This window comes from Aspergillus puulaauensis, chromosome 5 (assembly GCF_016861865.1).
Source record: "Aspergillus puulaauensis MK2 DNA, chromosome 5, nearly complete sequence".
Classification (NCBI taxonomy): domain Eukaryota; kingdom Fungi; phylum Ascomycota; class Eurotiomycetes; order Eurotiales; family Aspergillaceae; genus Aspergillus; species Aspergillus puulaauensis.
The window spans coordinates 263,676-283,438 of record NC_054861.1 but is presented as its reverse complement, the minus strand read 5'-3'; the positions used below and the strand labels follow the sequence as shown (position 1 = coordinate 283,438).

Genomic DNA, 19,763 nt, shown 5'->3' with positions numbered 1-19,763 from the left:
ATACGGTAAGTAAGTTCACTGACAGTGGCGGAGTTCATTCCATCCGCATCGCGAGAACTGGCTTCCCATGGCGATATAATGAATGGCCGTGTGAGCCTCTTTCTGAGCATTCCTGGAACGCACGGACTCGAGTACCATACTCGGCCTACATAATATCCAACAGACTCTCAGTCTAGCGCTGCCAGCACGCTTTAATTGGCTGATGCCATTCGCTACCAATACTCAGAGAGGCAAAGCATATAATATACACTGTAGCATCCCCCACTAATAGCCCGCATTCATCTCCTACAGATCATACGTGTGCTCATTGATGTTGATGGTATCCACCGTCCAGGTCTTGCCGTTGTCGGACGTCGTCAGACCGCTGGACGTCGCTTCGTTGAGACCGAGCGTGTCGCCGAAGGAGTTGTCTTCGGCGTCGAGAAGAATCGTGGTCGATGTGTATTCTGATTCACTTAGTAGTTGTCCGCATGTTCAATATAAGACTTACTGTGCGCAGCGACGGTGATCTTGCAGGCGTCGTCTTGACACTCAACCGCCGTGCCCCAACCCTCAGCCTTTCCGGAGCCTGTACACTATTAGTTATGCATCTCGAAATCGATCGGATAACTCACTCGTCGACAGGGTAGACACAACCTCGCCGTTAATTGCGACGGACTGGTCGTACTCATCGGTACCCTCGTTGTAGACGTCTAGCATTGTCAGTATATAGTCATTGCCCAAGGGCACGCACTTACAGCTCATGGTAAGCTCATCACCCGCGTTCGCAGGAACCTGGTCGCCACCGAGTTGCTCGCCTGGATTGATTAGCCTGTCGGCCGCCTAAGAAATAACTATTCGGTGCATACCCTGCAGGGTACTAGCCCAAGTACACCACTGTCCCTCGCTCGCGCCGCAGTTCGCATTGGGGTCCTCAAACGAGACAGCCAAAGCCTGGATCAGATCTCCCCCGCTAGTTCCCATACCAGGCCACAGGGCAAGACGGTCCTTGAGGCCGGGAGTCTCGGGGAGGACGAGGGTGGTGTTCGCCTCGCGGATCCATGAGTTGGTCGGTCCCAGGGAGAAGGCAGGCCCGAACCCGATGTTGTCTTGGGCGGCGGCGGTCTTGAGGATCGCGAACAGCGCGATTGCTACCGGGGAGAGAGAGTGCATGGTGAATTGCCTTTTGTGATAGGCTTTTTTCCTGGTAAAGCTGAAGCTAGCAGTTCAAGACCAGAGGGACCGGGCGATTTATACCCTCCTGCCCGGCGGGACACCTGCAGAAGCTGCCAGTGTTAGACGTTGAGACTAAATGAAACGGCTGGAACTGTCTCAGTGGGTCTGTCGGAGCTTGACACTGGGCTGATTTAGCAAGGGCAGTTGGCGGAACTGTTGGTGGAGTTTCTCCTTGTGCTTGTCTGATGCCCCGGGCGTTTCATGTAGAAGCTTGCTTGATTAGGGGGACCCCGGACGCGTTCAGGGAGAAATAAATAAAATAATAGCATGTTTATCGTAAGTGAAAAGTATCAGTCGCATCAATATCACTCATCCGGCTATCCGAGTCCCATATAGCTCCTACAAATATCCAACCCTAAGACCACATCTCAGGCAGCGCAGTCTTAACACCAAATCTCTTCGAAATAACAACAAACTGGGCAATCGAAATCGAAGCCCTAAACGCCATATGATCCCCTTCCTCAAACGCCTTCGGCACAAGACCCTTCGTCTGCTCCCAATCCACAAACCCCAACGCCTCAACATTCTCCCTCGTCACCAACCCAGCCAGCTTCCTATGCAGCGGTCCGTCGGCAGGGAACCGCAACGGCCCCAAATACGGTTGCTTTGTGCGCTTGTAGATCTCCTCCGTAACGAATGGTTTCACGGCTTCGCGCAGGATATACTTCTCGGTGAACTTCCCAGTGTCGTAGTCGTATTTGAGTTTCAGGGATGGAGGGAGGCCGTTCACGTACTCTGTTAGATTATGGTCTAGAAACGCGGGGCGGGACTCAACCTGGTATGCCATGTCGATGTTATCGCCTAGATACCGTAGGAGGATATTCGTGAACGCGGTCCTCGTCCAGGTGTACTCGGATGTATGAAGCGGGTGCCATTTGCGCATCATGTTCTCGCGCGTCTGTCCGTCGAGAGACTCGACAAAGACGGTAGGGGTGTCGTTCCGTTTAAGCTTCTCATTGTCTGCTGCCCAGTCTGCGAACCGCAAGGCTATAGTGCGGCTAGTGACGCTGGCGACTTTGGTGTTGTTGAGTGTGCGCAGTGTCGAGGGGAGGATCGGAGAGATGGGGATGTTTACCCCGTAGAATTGGATCTTGCTTTCTTTCTCGGCGGCGAGTGCGTACTTCTCGGGGGTGTAGCCCTGGGTGATCCAGGATTGATCTGGTTCCTGCATGTACTCGCGTTGGAAGAAGCTGTAGCCGGCGAAGTGTTCGTCGGACCCTTCCCCTATATATCGCAAGGTTACTTAGCTGGCTGCTATAATATAGCAGGAAGAGCCTACCGGTAATAACAACTTTGAACCCGGCATCGTGCGCGACTTCAGCCATCGCCAATTTGCCCACCCCATTGGTGTCTGCCATGAAGGCTTCGCTGTACCAGATGGTGTCTTCGAATCGCTTGGCAATAATCTCCTCCGTGACATGGACAGGGTTGAATTTCACCCCGAGGAATTCGGCCGTCCGTTGGGCGATATCTGCGCTATTAGCAATTATATCCAACTTGTAGGGAGGTTAGCCGGACTCACCAGACTCATCAGCCCCGCTGTCTTTGTCAAACTGCACCGTGAAGCACTGGATCCGCGAGAGATCCTGGCTCAAGCTGTCTCCTAGCTTCGCGCCCTCTTTCACGAGGTGCACGATCATCCCTGCGATTGCGGACGAGTCGATTCCACCGCTGAGATAGATTCCGACTGGGACGTCTGCGCGGAGGCGGACTCGAATTGCATCGAGTAGGCGTTGCCGGACCCCTTCGATCATTTCTTCTTCTGTTCGGGTTTCTTTTGTAGACTGTATCTGTAAGCATTTGACAAGATATGGATTCACCTGACTCACCTTGTCGGGGTATTGCAGGTCCCAGTACTTTTCTCTCTTGATATCGCCATAGTTCCGGCTCAGGATATACTGGCCCGGTTGGATCTGGAGCACGTTAGCAACTACCGTTCCTCGTTAATACTGGGTTAGAAAGAAGAGAGACCTTCTTCACGCCCCTAAACACAGTCTTATCATCAAACGCCCACCCAACCTCAACCAGAGCCCTAACATCCCACTCCGGCTGCCATCCATACGCCAGAAACTGCTTCATCTCCGTCGCAACAAGAAATCTACCCCCAACAACGGTATAATAAAGACTCTTAACACCATACCGATCCCTCGTCGCCAGAAAGACCTCCCGTTTCGCATCCCAGAGCACAATCGCGAATTCCCCACGCAGGTGACTTAGAAAGCTAACCCCGTAGCGTTTATACAGCGCAAGCACAATTTCGCAGTCGCTGTTGCTGCGGAAGTTATATTCGGCGCTGAGATCCGCCCTGTATCGCTCGTGGTCGTATAGCTCGCCATTTACGACTGCGTATACATCATCCTCGGGGTCGTGGAAGGGCTGGTTTGCTTCTGGGCGCAGGTCCACGATGGACAACCGGACGTGTCCGAGGCCTGACTTTGTTAATATCCGAATGAAGCGTATTAGGAAAATCAACTTACCAACGCGGTTATCGTCGCTAATCCATTTCCCGGATGCGTCTGGCCCACGGTGTTTCACGATGTCGAGGCTCTGGTGGATTTCGTCTTCGGTGTTTGCTCTGTCGGGAGCAGGATTCTGGCCAAGGGTTAGGAAAGCTGTTATTCCGCACATTTTAAGTGTTATAGTAAAATTGCGTTTGGAAGGTAAGATTTGTGTTGGCTGGGCCTGCTTATATGTGTCCCTCTGCGTACCCCCGCTCCGTCCGAATACGCGACCTGCAAGAGGGGAACCGATTCAAGTTCGTCCACCCTCGGGCGTCGAATCAACGGCCTGAAGACTTGGCTCTGTCCGTGCATGCGCCTGGGAGTGGTAATTCGCTGGATCGTAATATTTCCTGCAAGGTTGGCTGACGATGTGACAGTTTGACGATCACGCAGGTTGGACAAGCTGAAGATGATCTCAGCCCCGCTTGAAATTGGAGCCGAGGAGTTGGCCTCGAGAGCTTGCATGAGTTCCCATGGTGAAGTGACGCTTAATTTCCAGGTGACGCTATGACTTGCCTGGCTAAGGTCTATGCCCTTCAACTGCATTTCATTGCTGAGACTTATGAGTTCTGTTTCTACTCACATACAGCCCACCATGTGGAACTGGGACCAATGATGTAGCCCACTGGGTGTATGCACGGGGTAATGCTCGCCTTGTTGGAAGCTCTCCATTCTAGAAAACTGGAAAACTATAGAGAAACGGCTGGTTTGTACCAAGCAGTGTGGGTTTTTTTTGCACCATAGCCTCAGGCACCAAGAACTGACCAATGTGTTACTGAATCAACAGCAGCAACAATGCCTCTAGTCACAGTGCATGAGTCTATTTGGTGATGAAGAGAATAAAAAAACTCAGGTATTTTTCTCTCACTTTCCACTCTCAAAGTGGGCCATCTCATCTCCCAAACACAACACCTCCCTTCCTTCCTTCCAACACCAACACCCCCGTCTCTTCAATCCTGCAACTTCCTTCAAAACGGAACGCTGAGATATATCGACAATGGATATGGCGAGACGTCGCAATCAGAAATCTGGACTTTCAGCCCCTGCAAAGCGAGAAATCCAGAACCCCGACCTAGGAAAGTCTGAAGTGCACACTCCAAGTGAAAACGCATCCAGGTAAACATTCGAAGCGGCCTTGCCAAACATCCGTTTACTGACCACCTACAAAGCACCGACGACCCTTCTCCTCCTACCGACACGTTGGACTACCGACAAGACGAAGATTGCTGTGTCATATGCAATGCGAGCTCCGCTCGTCTATGTCTTTGGTGTCGAAGCACTTGGTACTGCTCCATCGAGTGTTTAGAAGAAGACTTCTCCACGCACAAATTGCTCTGCCAACAGATTTCCTCTCTTCCCCCGCGCCCATCTCCAGAGCATGTCCGAGCAATATTCTTCCCCGAGACTGCACGCAGGCCACAACTCACTTGGCTGAAATACGAGTCTGGTGTTGACAACTTCGATGGTACGGTCTGGACAAAGCTCCTCACAAACCCCTACCTCGGCCATGACGAGTGCAAGACCAAACGCCTGAGGATTGAACAAAATCCGATGCGATCTCGGACATTTGAGAGAGGTTTCGAACGTCGCAGCTCGGAGCGCGCTGGCTATTGTATCACGATAGTGTACCGTGCAAGTGGCAACCCCTGTCTAAATGAAAGTATCCTCACCAGCCTTTCCCCGTCCGGCGTCGGAGAGAGTCCACTCCGCGGTCCCGTGGTTGCTGTGCGCGAGCATCCCGGTAAGCTCTACGAGAATATCGCCCTGTCGGACTTTAGACATATCGTCGACTACCTCATGAACTACGTCGCTCCGCGCCAGGTCTCCCGTATCGTAACCGCACCTACCACTGGACCAGCGGCACCCCTTCACGGCGTCAAGATACGGTGCTATGGAGAATCTCAGAATAAAGCAGGGGCCAGTTTCGAATCCGCGGGATATCAATGCTGTTGGCTGTGCCTTCGGTGACAACGGAGTTATATCCCCAATTTCCAAAGTTCTCGGCATGCCTCTGCGCCTACGGAAATGTGCCATCCGGGAGTTCGTTCAAGATGTGACCAATCCCAATGCTTCCATGCTTATGCTAATGCTTAACCCCGAGCGTAATGATTGGGGCATGCCGCATTTGCGCTGGCGCTTTAACATCGGGAATGTTTTTGTCGCCCGAGATGATGGAGAGAATCTCGATGTGCGGGACTTGGAGATGATGTGTCATTTTGCCAGATTCAAGTTGCAGCCTATGTTCAAAGGGGTAGCGCAGGAGAAGAGCGAGGTGGAGTCTGAAGCTGAGGACAACGACGAAGACGTACATATTGTCGGTGCTAAGCAGAAGGCTCTGAAGTGGATTACTTGGGAGAATATGGAGAAGCATTGGGACATGGTGTGGTAGGGCTTAGATATTGAGACCGATTGAGCCTTCGTTTTGTCTGGTCATGCCACCAGGAACCGCATTTAGGGTGTCTTTATACTCACGTTTCTGGCAACCATCCGACGTTATTCAGCAATTCCATGCGCGCTGCAAGTACAGTGGGACGTGTATGGACAATATCCATTTACCAGTGGACACATTGTCGTGCACAAGCTACATACTACTCATACTATGATAGGCTTCCAAACAAGCGTAGTAGCTGAATTAAAATTCAATGAAATTGAGCATTCGTCAAAATGACCTAAAATTAATGTAGACATACCCCTGCAAAATCTGTATAGACAGCCCCTTCCCTAGGTAGAACAGAGACATGTTACAAACAATCCTCCCATTCCACACTAGCATAACTATCATAACTCGCTTGTACATTTCCCTCCCCATCCCCAGGCTCCAACGGCCCAGGTACAATCTCCCTCTGCAACCTCTCAGCCTTCACCTTCGAAACCCACTGCCACTCAAACAAATCCATCAGCAACGCCGTAACCCAGCGACAGCTATATTGCTCAGTCGCCCTATCAACCGCAATACAGAACTGGTTAATGCCCGTCGCAGGCACACGACACACAGCATGGACGGCGCCGAAAAAGCGCGTGATGAAACACGCGTCCATGGGTGCTTCTGTGTACCTGACGCTATAGCCGTCGGGGCTACCGGTACTGGTGATGTGCCAGAATCGAAAATTCAATGTACTCCCTTCTTCGCCGAGGATTAGGATCCAGGAATGCGGATCTCCTGCGCGCCGCTTTGTTACCACGATGCTGAGCTGGTACCATGGTATCTTCGCGGAGCGGGTTTTGGGGGGCATCTTTGTGGGTAAATTGGGCTGATTTACGAAGGGCTGTAAAGTGAGATCCGCTTGGGGTTGGTGCGGGAAGATTGCTGGGGTTGTGTGGGTATTGGAGCTGTTTATATGATATTGTATACCTTTGTTATGCGCAGGGTATTATCATACAATGGGGATTTGTGATTGTGAACTACTGACAAAGGCCTTGAGCAGTCAACGAATTAATATGAAAGGATACAACGCATAAACTAAACAAGGAGTATAGTACTTTTCTTTGCAAAACAGGCATGATTGAGTATAATAGTAGACCCATTCTACTGTTTTGCCGTAGTAGACTAGAGAGGCACTCTGGAGCTTTAGGCTTTCTGAGATATCAGCAGGCAAAGAAGTTGTCATTCCAACGTATTTTCGTTCCTAGCGAGGTTGAAGCGACAACCTTTTCATGGATCGACGGAAGCAGCAAGACGAAGAGTCTCCCAAGCAGTCTGCTTTTCATCGAGGAGGTCCAAGGGCACTCCTATATATGTTGACCCCGGCCCCCATAAGTGTTTCTTGATTTCCTCACCCTCTTCAGCAGTTATCAAAGACGCATCCACCAAGTCCCTTATAACATGCACCCAACGCCCTCCTCCCGGTTTGAATGCATTTTTCAGAATCCTACCTACATCGGGTGTACAATCCGGAGGAAACCACCCGATCTTGATGCAGCTCCTGCAATCGCGCACTTGCTGCGTATACCGGTTCAGGGCCTCTCTGGCGGGATCGAATAGGGTGCAGCCGTGCTCGTCTCGGCGGATGTAGTAGAAGGTGGCAATGGTGTGTGGCTTCGGGCTGGAAGGCATAGTTACGACCGTCCAGCCGAACTTTTGGTCGTCGTGTTCGTTCATGTGTATCATGACGTACAACCACAGGGATTTGCCGTCATCGAGCGCGGTAGGTACAGGGGGTGCCGGTAGGATGGTAATGAACGGCATTTTGATGTATAAGAGGGACGAAATATAGTTTCTCAGACAGTGAGGTGGATGCTCCTATTGTGAGGCTGTACTCTTTAAATACGACAGCCTCGGCAAATCCACAGGTGAATTGCATAAACAATACAGAAGTGAGCCCTTTGGTGGCCTACTTAGTGAATAATATTGTTCTACACTTGCTCAGTTTTCACTGGTGTATAGGTAAGCAAGGCAAGTGACTAGTCATGTAGGATGGTAGCAACACATCCGAGCAACATCTTTTTCTCTGCTCTTACCTACCTTGGAAGGGAAGGAACGCTACATCCCCTGATCTTTCCCGCTGCTGCCTACCATGTAAGGAAAGAACGCTACATCATCCTGATCTTCTCAGCCACTCTCGATGTAGGTGACTTCAATCACCCCGTCGGAGAGGGGCCAGTCGACTTTGAATTCTACCAACGAGGACAATCAGCCATCTATTTTCAGGAATAGAACACGAGTACTCGCTATGTCGGATACTTCTAGCTTTCAGCTCAGGTCTGATTCCTTTTCGGCCGCGACCATGGACGTAAAACGGTTCTCAGGCAACGCTTGTTCGGCTTGCGAAACCCTGTTCCCGCAAATTGCCGATGTAATTCGAAAGGAGGACACCCAGGTCCGTAGTATTATGCCCCATTGCTATGATGTGATTAATCTAACAGTCAGGCAGATTCCCCTATGGTCTGACATGTCTTTGCTCAACTTCGCCTTGACATCGCCGACAATGGGATACCGTTGTGTCCAACCTGCCACATTGAGTTTGATCGGTCTGAAGATCCGGGCTTCATATTCCTGCCTGTTGATATCCCGTTTTTCATTGAGTTCGAGTTGGAAGACCGGGAGATTAGAGTAATCGCCGAAAGGGACGGGAATATTATTCGACGCGAAGTACCTACAAAAACTATGTATGTTGACCATCTTATCCGCCAACAGCGGCTACCGGAAGGTTCAACTGCAGGCCTTTACCGGCCAATATTGTTGAGGCCGTACTTGCTAGGTTGGAGGGTCTCCCTGGAAGATGTCGGATTATTGAAAACTAAACAATGGCATGGCACCCCCATGGCATATTTGCGGCGAGTTATCTTGGCATTAGGCAGCGGACGCATTTGTACAGTTGATGAAACTACAGTGAAGGATTTGCAGTGGTTACAAGACCTCTATTTCCGGGCACACTCATCATAACCCCTCATCAAGCCACTGTCTCACCGACACCCCTTTGAATGTTTCGTCCCGAAGGAGGAAAACGCATATGTGGGTAAGTGAAGATGGATCGAGCAACGCAATACTGTCCATGGACGAATAAAAGAATATAAATCTTAGGTTAGCTGTTTGAAATCTATGACCTAAATGCGAGCCTGCTGTTTGATCAGACAATCATCTGCCGTTAGATCCTGATGCTTCAATGACCTTGCACTACTTTCACCCTCCATGATACTGTTATACGGTCTTTGATCAGGCCCAAGGCTCCTCCACCTCCAAAGATGCAAATAATCGCTCGGCCTTCCCTCGATCCTGTCAACGACGTGGCTTCCAAGATTCGGCAGGAACTTGAATCCATGGCCACTACCTCCCGTCGCAACCATCAACCCATCGACATCAGGGACAAAGTCAACAACAAAGTGATTATCGAATGAATCGGTGTACCAGCACAGGCGGTTCTTGGTTTCACAACTGAGAAGCTCCGGCATATGCTTTTCAACGAAGCTTCGAATCGTGCGCGCTGCTAAGAGCGGCATCTGCCGAGTCGATTCTGCTGTCCACCGTGTGGTGGGAATACTTCGGGAGACACCGTCTGCTTGCGTCTGGGGGTTCGTGAATTTGGTTCCCCGGTACCCTATCTTCACTGCTCCGTTGGTGTCCCGGGCGAATCCGTAGAGGCCGCCGCTGGCTCCGTGACGAATATCGTACCTAGAATAAAGCGTATGAGTTCATATTCAACTCGCTGTCCGGACGAGGCTCTTACGTCCAAGTAGGAAAGTTCTCCGGTGCAAAGCGGTCCCACAAGGCCGACCCCGGGGGCAGTTGGAATATGCAGACACTTCCAGCCGTGGTTTCGCAGAGATGATCAAGTTGAGTGACAAGGGATGGGGTCCATCCTCCACAAGCCATGATTGTCAGTTCCGCAGAATGCGATGTGCCATCTGCCGTTCTGACACCCTTGATATGAGATTCGCCATCGCGGACGAAACCCGAGAACAGACCTCGTTTAGGCCCAGATATGAATTGGACTCCCAGTGCCTCTGCCTTGTGGAGAGCAAAGCGACAGGCCTTGTCGGCGTACACAAACCCGCCTTGGATATCAAGTATCCCGTAGTTGTCTTTTCGCTTAAATGGATCAACAGCGAAACCGAAGCCGTTTGTCTTTGCCCTATCTACATCGATTGGCTTGGTCAGGACGATCTGGGACCTTTCCAGTCCAGCCTTGGCCATATTCTCCATGGTTCTCGTCTCAAATTCGGGCAGGGAACTATCGGAGAACATGGTGAGATTCCCATTGTTGATGAACAGAGCGTCGTCGGCTGTAAATCCTGGAGGTCGGGTGCTTCCAGTTTTAATCTCCTCGTTCCACTCTTTCCACCGAGAGAGTGCATCCAGTGCGAGGGTCTGATATTCCATCTGAGACCCGTACGCCATTCGGATTATTTTGTTGATGTCTGCGACTGTTAGCCTTATGCCTGCTAAGACCGTTGATGACCGGGAGGAATCATATACCAGCGGATGCAGCGTCACACCCTTTATCATAAGAATACTCCGTCTCATGGTACGTCTGCTTGTCTAAGACTTTGACATTTGTATAGCCGCGTTGAGCAAGATGGATGGCTGTGCTTAGCCCAAAGACGCCCGCGCCGACGATGACAATCGGCGACGACTTGCTGCTAATGCGGGATGTCATTTTGCGTAGTATGCTATAATATTAAAACAACCTGTAGTAAGTCCCCTAACAATGGAAGTGGTATGGCTTATTTAACTTCAGGCCAGTGTGCCAGTTAACGGTAGACATGGCAATTCGGAAGATACCGTCCCTGCGTTCCGTTATGGATCCAGACGCCAGCTCGAGGGCGTATTCTATTGACTCTTCGCATTCTTCCGGAGTTGGAGAGCAATCAGGCTGATATTCGGTAGTCAAGAAGAAGGCTGTACACATTCGCCAAGGGCTACCTGTTTAACTTCACAACGCAGTGCCCCCGCTCAGAAATACTACGAAATAGTAATGATAAGCAGCGTCTCCACCTTTAAAGCAAGAGATAGCACTTGATTTCCCGTCACGCCGAGCGCTGTTTTGCGGGGTTAGCGTTATCTCTCGGTGCTTCTCCAAGCATACAGTCCAATAGGGCGAGTACTTCGTATTATTCCGAGATAGCCCTGGCCACAAAGGGCCACTCACATGAAGGCTAATAGTCGTTGATATGAGTGTTCGGTCTTGCGGAGAGCCCTGGAGTATTTGTGATAATGACCTACGAGGCGGATGAATATTTAAATACCACCATGGAGCTGAATATAGCTGTTTTGTCTATCATTGAACATGGCATTAAAGAATCTGTTCACCGAGTCAACCCTTGCGACATACATTAAGAAAGTGCGCGCAGCCCCCAGGCAGTTAGTATGGAACAGACACTTGCTCCTCTCAACGCTGTGCTACGCCACCGCATCGATGCCCTTGAGTAAGTCTCCTCCCAAGCAGTGTTCCCTGACCGTAGCTAAATCCTCCTCAATCCAGCTTGGGATCAAGGCTCATCCGGCACCATTCCCATCCTGCCCGGCTTCCAGGACCACTTCGGCTTCGGGAATAGTAACGCTGGCGAACTGCGGTATTTCGTTTCGATCCCCTTCGCCGGTGCTGGCGTTGGCGCTCTATTGTCCCTTTTTATCAACGATCGTATCGGACGGCTGTGGTCGTGGCGGTTATACACGGCCATCTGGATCATCGGACAGCTGGTGATGTGCTTCACCCCTACCTTAGGAGGCCTATGGGTAGCCAGAGTTATCTGTGGATTAGGGATCGGCCCATTAACCGTCGTCGGCACTATGTCTATCGTTGAGATTGCCCCTACTGAAATCCGAGGCCTACTGGCGGTCTGGTTCAGTGTCCTGATGTGTATATCCGGCGTGGTATCCATCTTCACGGTATTAGGAGCATACGTCCACATCCCAACCAGCCGGCTGCAGTACCAGGTTGTATGGTTCTCGCCATGCGTGTTCTTTGCCCTGCTTATCGGCGCAAGCTTCCTCCTGTGTGAATCGCCTCGCTGGCTATGGCTAGTTGGCCGCCACGACGAGGCGATAGAAACATTAGTTCTGTTACGTGGACTCCCAGCCGACCACCCCCGAGTCACTTCGGAGCTAGAGGAGATCAAGAACGCAATTGAACGAGAAACTACACATTACGACGCCGGTACTTCGAGACTACTCGGTAACTTCAAAGAGACCTTCACTGTTCGCTCGAACCTGCGGCGCGTACAGCAGACGCTTATCTCGTATGCTCTGGCCCAGATATCCGGCGCGAATTCGATTACGTCTTATTTCATCCCGATTCTGAATCTCCTTGGTGAGGCGGGAGGAACGACCCATAGTCTCTTCATGAGTGGCATGTATAGCACGTCGAAGGTTTTCTTTACCCTGATTGCCTCGTTGCTCCTTATCGATGCGCTGGGGAGACGGGGATCGTTGTTCCTAGGCGCCTTCTTGCAGATGGTCTCGGATATATATCTGGCTGTATATCTTAAGTATGAACAGGCAGGGAATGTCAATATGACCATGTCCGAGGCGGCCATTGGAATGTTATTCGTCCACGCACTCGGATATGCAATTGGTAAGAATCCTGATACAACCCGATACAGCAACTGACCTGTCCAGGACTCTTCGTCCTCCCATACGTATTTGGGGGAGAACTCTGGCCGAATCGCATCCGATCATTTGGCGGCGCCATTAGTCAAAGCTTCCACTGTAAGTACTGCGACCTTCCTGCAGTATTTGTCTCTGACCAATTCTAAAACTGGATAGGGCTGTTCTTCTTCGCCATGAACTTCGCACTCCCATCCCTCCTCACAGCCACAAATAACTGGGGCGCTTTCCTATTTTTCGCCGCGTGCTGCCTTATTGCGATTATCTATGTGTTCTTCATGGTCCCTGAAACTTCGGGACTTAGTGTCGAGGAACTGGATGCGCTGTTTGAGGGATCGTGGTTTAATGCGTATAAGTACACCAGGAAGCGTAATCAGAACCGCATTTTACTTGAAGGGACGGATCTTGAGCGTCATGACCAGGAGGGGTAAGTTCGGTCTATATACACTGTAATATTCGAGCTGGATGCTGACTTTTGATGCAGGGATCACGGCAGTTCAGAGTGGAAGCGACGGTCGAGCGACGGAGACAATCTGAAGTAGTCGGTGGATGAAAGGAGTAGACCTAAACAAAGGGAGTTTGTTTATTGGATGTAAATAATTGCAAAGTCAAGTCCTGTTCGATAGCTATAACATCATAATCCCAAGTTCCTACAAAATCCAACTACCGAGGCGAAAGGCCATCCACGAACTCACTCAATAACTGACCAGCTCCTAGAGAAACACCCGTGTCCGCAATATCAACCATCCACTGGCTTACATCCCCTGGATCATCCTCAGTAACTGATATAATCCCATCACTGCTGTAATTCGGTGAATCCGCAATCATCGTAATAGTCCTACTCGCCAACGCCTGGAAGATATCGCGATAAGGTGCAGCATCACGCCAGCGCTCCGCAAACACCACCAGCACCATCGTACAGTCCGTACAGGTATTACTGACCTGATCAAGCCTAGAAGCTGTACGCGCAACGGCGGATGTCCAGAGGCAGTACAGATAGGTAAGCCCTGCTATGAATAACTCGTGCAATGCACTCCAGGTGTACGTGGTTGGGCCGCCGACGAATTGGCGCCGGAAGCTGTGGCAGACCTCCTTTGCTGCGTGGAGGCATTTCATGACCACTGCGTCACTTGCGGGCTCTTTTTTATTCGTCAGCTGGACTCGGTGTAAATGGAGGATCGCGTGGTTGTAGGCGGCCTGGTACCAGTCTGGGGTTGTGAAGAAGGACAGCGCGCCGGTATCAGGAGGAGAACGGGGAGGGGGGAGGGAGGATTTCCAGTCGTCGAGCATGGTAGATAGTTTATTGATGCGGGATTGCCGAATTTTGGGGTCTTGGAGCGTGGTATCGGAATAGACCTGGGTTTGGGTGCAGCCTTGTAGGGACCGGATACGGAATGCGTGGTTGGCATAGGTCATCATCGTAGGCTGCTTGACCGTACTGGTAGGTGGTGACTTCGGTTCACATTCTGGATCGCCATCTTCCTTTGGGAACTATAATCGGTTACTTGCAGGCATATGTTAATATATACCACAGCATACCTCTGCATCGATATCCTCAAATCGCAAGCTCAAAGGCCGCCCTAACATGACGGCGGCCGCACACTCCATTTGGTATGCACTCCAAAAGACCTGTTTCTGCAGTTCTTGCTCCTTTGGGGATATGTTTGTTAGGAGATGCTTTGAGCTGCGATGGTAACCGAGGTTGACACATTGGCGTAGAGCCTGCCCTGCGAGCTTCCTGTATACTTGTCGTCAGCGGCTACATACGTGGAGTTATTTGGTCCTACCAATGGGATGTGCCCTGCGACGACCTTAGGGAATAGGCAGCGCAGCAAAGAAGGACCTGTATAGACTCGATGTTGTCGTGGCATAATATATCATCAATATAGAGTAGCGCAGAGGCGTACAGTTGTTCTGGGGAGCAACCCGGACTCGGAAGTAACAGAGCACCAATAGCATATACCTGTCCAATATTTACATTACTGTCTACCCTTCAAAGAATGTGGCACGTACCATATTCAAGAAGAATAGCGGGCCTGGTTTATAATAAATTGACATCGCAGTGACGGGGTCTTTCAGCGCTGCCTCCCAAATCCTAAAAGTCGCCTCGTCTAGGAAAGGATACTGCGGGTGGATATTCTGGAAATACGCGTTGCTCAATCTGACAGCCGTGCTGTATTCTGGTAGCAGACATGGCTCCGGTGCTACTGTCTGATCTCGATTCCCTGTGAGATCAGGAGCTATTGACGGGATCAATTGCCGAATCGACGGACTGATGAATCGCGTAAACGCAAAGGCCGATGATGAACCTAAGAACCGTGGCTCAGCACCAGCAGCATTCAAACTCAGCACTCCCATAATTGAACAGAGGTCCGAGACTTCATGGCCATCGCCTTCTGCAGCGCGGGCTCTGGACTGAGCAACGCCGGGTTGAAGCTGCCGTACTGCAGATTCGAGAAGCTTGACGCGATGTTCCAGGAGCGCTGTATAGTTTCGTGGCTGGAGCCGTTTAGTTGCGGGGTCCTCAACGAGGCAGGCTGTTCTTGTTACTAAAAATGTGCATCATTGCTGTCAGAGCCTACCGAGCTTATTTCTCTGGCAATTTGTGCATGCGGGGGCTTGGTCATCACACTGTATCCAAGGTTAGCTATACGGCCTGGAATCTGGCGAAGAATGGTACCCTCAGCTTCCTCTCCTTGCAGCTGACGCAGGCCACGGTAGTCCTGCTCCCAGTGCGCAGGCGACGGGAGGCCCCTTTCGCTGGGCGACTGTGAGGATCAGGCATTTGGACGAATAAATGGGGTATAAGGGATGGAGAAATAGCCTTTCTAGTTGGAGAAACCACGTTTATAATGGATTTAGTTCCCATGTGACCAGGGAGATATCAATCCTCCAATCACCGTTGTCTACTTTATCTACGCTTGATCATATCACAAAGAGATTGTATTGTGGGGTTGGGACATTAAATTGACAACTTTGCTAACGGTATCTAACACACTACCATGCTGGGTATACCCGGACTCGAATGGCAACTAGACTAACTCATCGTCTCTCGCTGCTCACGGAAAATTGTGTGGAGCAATCCACCGGTCGATGGCCCTGCTTCCCCCATTACCACCGATGCATGGAATTCTCGCTCTCTAGACTCCTCTACCGTGTCGCTCGGATCATCAGGGTCTCTGACACCAGTGACGTCGACAGGATAATCATAGAGGCATGCATCCTCCTGCATATCATCCACCTTGTCAAATTCTCGATATAACTTCGCCAATGTCAGGGTCACCCTAGCAGCCTCTCGATCCTCTAGTCCGGCTTGCGTGAGTTGTGTCCACAGCGACGGCTCGATCATCCTCTGGTACTTATCAACAACCTGGCGTCGGATCAGGCCCCTCTGATTCATCCTATCTAGAAGCTCCACCACGTAAAGCTGGCACCGCTTTGGCTCTACCCGCTCAGCCAGCGCGAGTAGAAGCCGCAGATCGGATTTATCGATCCGGCCGATCCGCTCCATGGATTGCTCCTTGAGCCTGTCTAGACGCTTGTTGTGCTGGATCGAGTGTTCATAGTCAATGGGGCCTCCCTTGACGTGGATGAAGATGCATTTATTGGTCTGCTCGGGTGGAACAGCGAGTAGCATCCAGTGCGCTGGGTGGCTTTGGGTCTCTGCGATGGGGCGAATATTCATACGCTCTTCACGTTTGCCGATGGCTACGTAGAGGTCGAGATCGTCGTGGCAAGACATATTGCGGTAACTGTAAGAATAAGTATAGAATACTGTTTCCAGCTTTGGACCGGGATTGATCGAGCTTGTATATAGACGGCTGCAGGCTTCTTTGTTATCGTTGACAATCAAGCACTACTCTCAGCTGGCTCTGATGGTATCTTTCTTTCTTTTGTCCAGTATGAGTACCATTTCATGTTTTGTCTATGAAAGGACATCTTTCATTTATGTTCGTTGTACTCTTTGGTCTGGCCCTTTACCAATTGAAACTCCGGATTTGCATATTCTTTGTCCTTTTCTTCACATTTACTCGAGATACAGCCATTATTCCCATTATGCTTCAGGCCCTTTGGGTTAGCTACCCAGTCCCTTCAATCATGCTTGTTTACCCGTCGATATACTTGCTACTGAAGTGAGGACTATCCAGTAGTGCCTAAAATGTATGCATAGTCTCTTACAAAGAGTAATATATTAACATCGTTGAATGAACTAAAACTCTAACTGCTAGATCCCTATTCCTCTCTAACCTCCCTCTCTCCACACCACCGCAGTCTACTCATAGCCCTCGGTGAATGTGGGACGATTCCGCGTCTACACAATTCTATCACCTTGCCCTCAGGAATAAACCGGAAAACCTCTAGTCGCTGAAGCACCGCAGTAACATACATAGCGTTTTCCCGGGGTCTCACGGACCGAACCACCTCCTCAACCTCCGAGCAGGACTCCGCGGGGAACTCGGCCACCAACTCTTCGGTATATAGTCTGTGTCCGTGATGCGGGCAGAAGATATGGCCGGGTTGTTCTCTCGGTGTACTCCAGACGACTCTTTCCCTGGAGTCATGGATTGGTCGTCGTGACCGTGCCCCTGGGATAAAGCGGCCCGCTTGAAGGTCGCTGGGTTTGGATCTGGCGTGCAAGAGACGCACCGTCCATTGGGGCTGGGGCTGGGAGTGGGAGTGGGATCCTTTGTATCTTGGGCAGGGGCTGATGTGGCCGACGAAGAGCTGTAGACGGCTTCCCATTTTGACGCTGGATCAAGGGTTTTATAGTGTATCTGAGTAATAGGCCGATATTGGATCTATTCATGGGATTATTGTTGCATTTATATGTGGGCATCTACTCCTATTTCTTTCAATGTCTTTGTTAGTGAATGAAAGGGATTCATAATTCTTTATAGATTGTTTCACAGAAGGTTAGACAATTCAGCTGTAGTTATCTGTTCTCCTGCGAAGATGAGCCAGAATGAGCCATTCTTTGTCATTTCAACAGCCTCGGAATTACCGTATTTGGTGACTCAGCTGCGGTACGAACACGACCTTAAATCTATTCCCTGCTCAATTAAAATTCTTTTTTCTTCCTTCTTTCTGGCCCAGAAATCAATAATCAAAGCAAGATGGCCACATTAACGCCCATTGCCGTGACTCTTCCAGCAACCAAAATCCCGACTAAAGAGAACGTCAGAGACATCATCGGCACATTCCTCAGCCAGGAATGGCCATCTGTCGAGCCAGAGACATTGACTCTCTCATACCATGCATCGTTTGCGAACGCCCACTGTCCTGTGGAGCGACCGAGCCCGAGACCAGGACCTGCTACCGGTACCTGTACCGCTACTGGCGCACCCACTGAGCCATTGAAGGTGTTTATCAAATTCCACACCGCTGCCGGGGGCTGTCTTGATATCTTCAAGCCGTTGGCTCCAACGAGGCAGGAGGAGGCACTTCTCTCATATGAGTATGGGCAAACGGGCTTGGGAGCTAGAGTGTATGGATTCTTCGAAACGCGGGATGGAACGCTGGGGAGAGTTGAGGAGTTCTTGGATGCGCGGAACTTGGAGCCGGAGGATATTGAGGATGAGGTTATCCGGGCGGATGTTGCTAAAGGATTGGCTATATTCCATCGATTGGAGACGTCGTTGGAGAAGAGGGCTGTTGAGGCGTACTATGAGGCTGTTATTAAGGGGCTTGGGAAGTATCACAAGATGGACAAGTTGAAGGCACTTGGGAAGGAAGGAGGGATTGATATTGATAAGCTAGTTGACTGCGACCTTGCTAGAAGGTTGGGAAATGCGGTGGACAAGCTGGTATCCATAGGAGGAAAGACAGGATGGTGTATTCATGACGTCCAGTTCATGAACGTGATGGTGAAAAATCATCCCAGAGAGGAGAGCACAGTCACCCTCATTGACTTTGAGTTCGTGATGCACAACTACCGAGCGTTTGACATCGGTGGGCACTTCATGCAAAAGATGTTCAAGTGGTTTGACCATGAGAGCAGGATAGCAGACTGCAGGAAATATACCACCGAGGAGAAGAGGCATTTCTGTGACGAGTATGCCAGACAGTGGAACACGCTGACCGGTGATTCAGATACTGGGGATCGGGTTTTTCTTGAATCTGAATATGGATACTTGTTGGCCATAGCCTTTGATATCCATAACATGCTTTGCTTCATGGATGAACAGGGTGACAATGATCCTTTGAATCTGCTGGGGCTTAACAAGCTGTTTGATGAGTTTGTGGATCAGTATGCGAAGCTGAACTTAGATGGTCATACGGTTTTAACTTGATATCTTTAACGTTTCAACATGCTTTACAATAGAGATATAGTGGTTATGCGGATTTCAAGAAATAAATTGGGTCGACTATATTGCGCCGGGCCTTACTAGAACGCCAGGCAGCATACGTAAGTATATATACAGCAGGCAATCACACCAGAGACCAGCCTTTTAAAAGAAACACGTGCAGAATTCCAGGTCACTCAAGCCCTTCTCCCTCACGGTCTCCGCAAGTTCCACCAGATCCCCCGAGGACATATAATCCGGCGCATGAAAGTCCCGCGTACACATCTCCCAAACAGAGGGACAAACAAAAAACCTATAGAACTCCGTCAGTCCAGGCCAAAGAAGTCCTTCCCATTCGAGCTCCGCAAGGACGTCGACGAGCCACGTATGGCACCGCTGGGGAGCTACATCCTGTGTGGCCCGGTAAACGAGTTTCTGCTTTTCGGCCGGGATGCATGCTATTTTGTGGAGGTAGGTCAGGCTGGAGTCGTAGAGTGTCTTGCCAATTTCCATGTCGTGGATGTATTCTTCGGGGCCGCCTGTTATGTGGTACGCTGTGCACTTTATATCGCCGAGGGGGGCGACGAGGAGCGCCCAGTGAGGTTGGTGTCGGTATTCGTGGGACTTGCCCCAGGCGACGTAGATGTTGACGTATTCCTGGATAGACATTTCGTGGAGTACTATAGGTAATGGACTTTGATGTTGGGTATGTCTTGGCGT

At 50.5% G+C, this 19,763-nt stretch overlaps 12 protein-coding genes across 12 annotated transcripts; 4 read left to right on the top strand and 8 right to left on the bottom strand.

Moving 5' to 3' along the window:
* Positions 1-285: 285 nt before the first annotated feature.
* Positions 286-1,152, bottom strand: APUU_50124S (uncharacterized protein; the record flags this gene model as incomplete). Its single annotated transcript, XM_041705087.1, has 5 exons — positions 286-446; positions 491-568; positions 615-692; positions 738-797; positions 849-1,152. 5 exons carry the CDS (start codon positions 1,150-1,152, stop codon positions 286-288), a joined length of 681 nt encoding a protein of 226 aa, XP_041557607.1.
* A 418-nt stretch (positions 1,153-1,570) lies between these two features.
* On the bottom strand, positions 1,571-3,843 carry APUU_50123S (asparagine synthetase B family protein; the record flags this gene model as incomplete). Its single annotated transcript, XM_041705086.1, has 6 exons — positions 1,571-2,439; positions 2,495-2,686; positions 2,738-2,999; positions 3,045-3,128; positions 3,187-3,644; positions 3,693-3,843. The coding sequence occupies 6 exons, from the start codon at positions 3,841-3,843 to the stop codon at positions 1,571-1,573; spliced, it is 2,016 nt and encodes a 671-aa protein (XP_041557606.1).
* An 870-nt stretch (positions 3,844-4,713) lies between these two features.
* APUU_50122A (zinc finger MYND domain-containing protein) lies at positions 4,714-5,684 on the top strand (the record flags this gene model as incomplete). The annotated part of the gene is made up of 2 exons (XM_041705084.1): positions 4,714-4,832; positions 4,886-5,684. 2 exons carry the CDS (start codon positions 4,714-4,716, stop codon positions 5,682-5,684), a joined length of 918 nt encoding a protein of 305 aa, XP_041557605.1.
* A 37-nt stretch (positions 5,685-5,721) lies between these two features.
* On the top strand, positions 5,722-6,105 carry APUU_50121A (uncharacterized protein; the record flags this gene model as incomplete). The annotated part of the gene is made up of 1 exon (XM_041705083.1): positions 5,722-6,105. One exon carries the CDS (start codon positions 5,722-5,724, stop codon positions 6,103-6,105), a length of 384 nt encoding a protein of 127 aa, XP_041557604.1.
* Positions 6,106-6,457: 352 nt separating this feature from the next.
* On the bottom strand, positions 6,458-6,949 carry APUU_50120S (uncharacterized protein; the record flags this gene model as incomplete). Its single annotated transcript, XM_041705082.1, has 1 exon — positions 6,458-6,949. One exon carries the CDS (start codon positions 6,947-6,949, stop codon positions 6,458-6,460), a length of 492 nt encoding a protein of 163 aa, XP_041557603.1.
* A 419-nt stretch (positions 6,950-7,368) lies between these two features.
* On the bottom strand, positions 7,369-7,902 carry APUU_50119S (uncharacterized protein; the record flags this gene model as incomplete). The annotated part of the gene is made up of 1 exon (XM_041705081.1): positions 7,369-7,902. The coding sequence occupies one exon, from the start codon at positions 7,900-7,902 to the stop codon at positions 7,369-7,371; it is 534 nt and encodes a 177-aa protein (XP_041557602.1).
* A 1,358-nt stretch (positions 7,903-9,260) lies between these two features.
* APUU_50118S (NAD(P)/FAD-dependent oxidoreductase) lies at positions 9,261-10,810 on the bottom strand (the record flags this gene model as incomplete). The annotated part of the gene is made up of 3 exons (XM_041705080.1): positions 9,261-9,825; positions 9,881-10,571; positions 10,630-10,810. 3 exons carry the CDS (start codon positions 10,808-10,810, stop codon positions 9,261-9,263), a joined length of 1,437 nt encoding a protein of 478 aa, XP_041557601.1.
* A 630-nt stretch (positions 10,811-11,440) lies between these two features.
* APUU_50117A (uncharacterized protein) lies at positions 11,441-13,301 on the top strand (the record flags this gene model as incomplete). The annotated part of the gene is made up of 5 exons (XM_041705079.1): positions 11,441-11,579; positions 11,636-12,727; positions 12,772-12,861; positions 12,919-13,186; positions 13,244-13,301. 5 exons carry the CDS (start codon positions 11,441-11,443, stop codon positions 13,299-13,301), a joined length of 1,647 nt encoding a protein of 548 aa, XP_041557600.1.
* A 121-nt stretch (positions 13,302-13,422) lies between these two features.
* On the bottom strand, positions 13,423-15,544 carry APUU_50116S (uncharacterized protein; the record flags this gene model as incomplete). The annotated part of the gene is made up of 6 exons (XM_041705078.1): positions 13,423-14,250; positions 14,299-14,497; positions 14,547-14,722; positions 14,773-15,296; positions 15,342-15,390; positions 15,440-15,544. The coding sequence occupies 6 exons, from the start codon at positions 15,542-15,544 to the stop codon at positions 13,423-13,425; spliced, it is 1,881 nt and encodes a 626-aa protein (XP_041557599.1).
* A 252-nt stretch (positions 15,545-15,796) lies between these two features.
* APUU_50115S (uncharacterized protein) lies at positions 15,797-16,501 on the bottom strand (the record flags this gene model as incomplete). The annotated part of the gene is made up of 1 exon (XM_041705077.1): positions 15,797-16,501. One exon carries the CDS (start codon positions 16,499-16,501, stop codon positions 15,797-15,799), a length of 705 nt encoding a protein of 234 aa, XP_041557598.1.
* A 1,372-nt stretch (positions 16,502-17,873) lies between these two features.
* On the top strand, positions 17,874-19,049 carry APUU_50114A (putative choline kinase; the record flags this gene model as incomplete). The annotated part of the gene is made up of 1 exon (XM_041705076.1): positions 17,874-19,049. The coding sequence occupies one exon, from the start codon at positions 17,874-17,876 to the stop codon at positions 19,047-19,049; it is 1,176 nt and encodes a 391-aa protein (XP_041557597.1).
* Positions 19,050-19,208: 159 nt separating this feature from the next.
* Positions 19,209-19,712, bottom strand: APUU_50113S (uncharacterized protein; the record flags this gene model as incomplete). Its single annotated transcript, XM_041705075.1, has 1 exon — positions 19,209-19,712. One exon carries the CDS (start codon positions 19,710-19,712, stop codon positions 19,209-19,211), a length of 504 nt encoding a protein of 167 aa, XP_041557596.1.
* Positions 19,713-19,763: the final 51 nt, after the last annotated feature.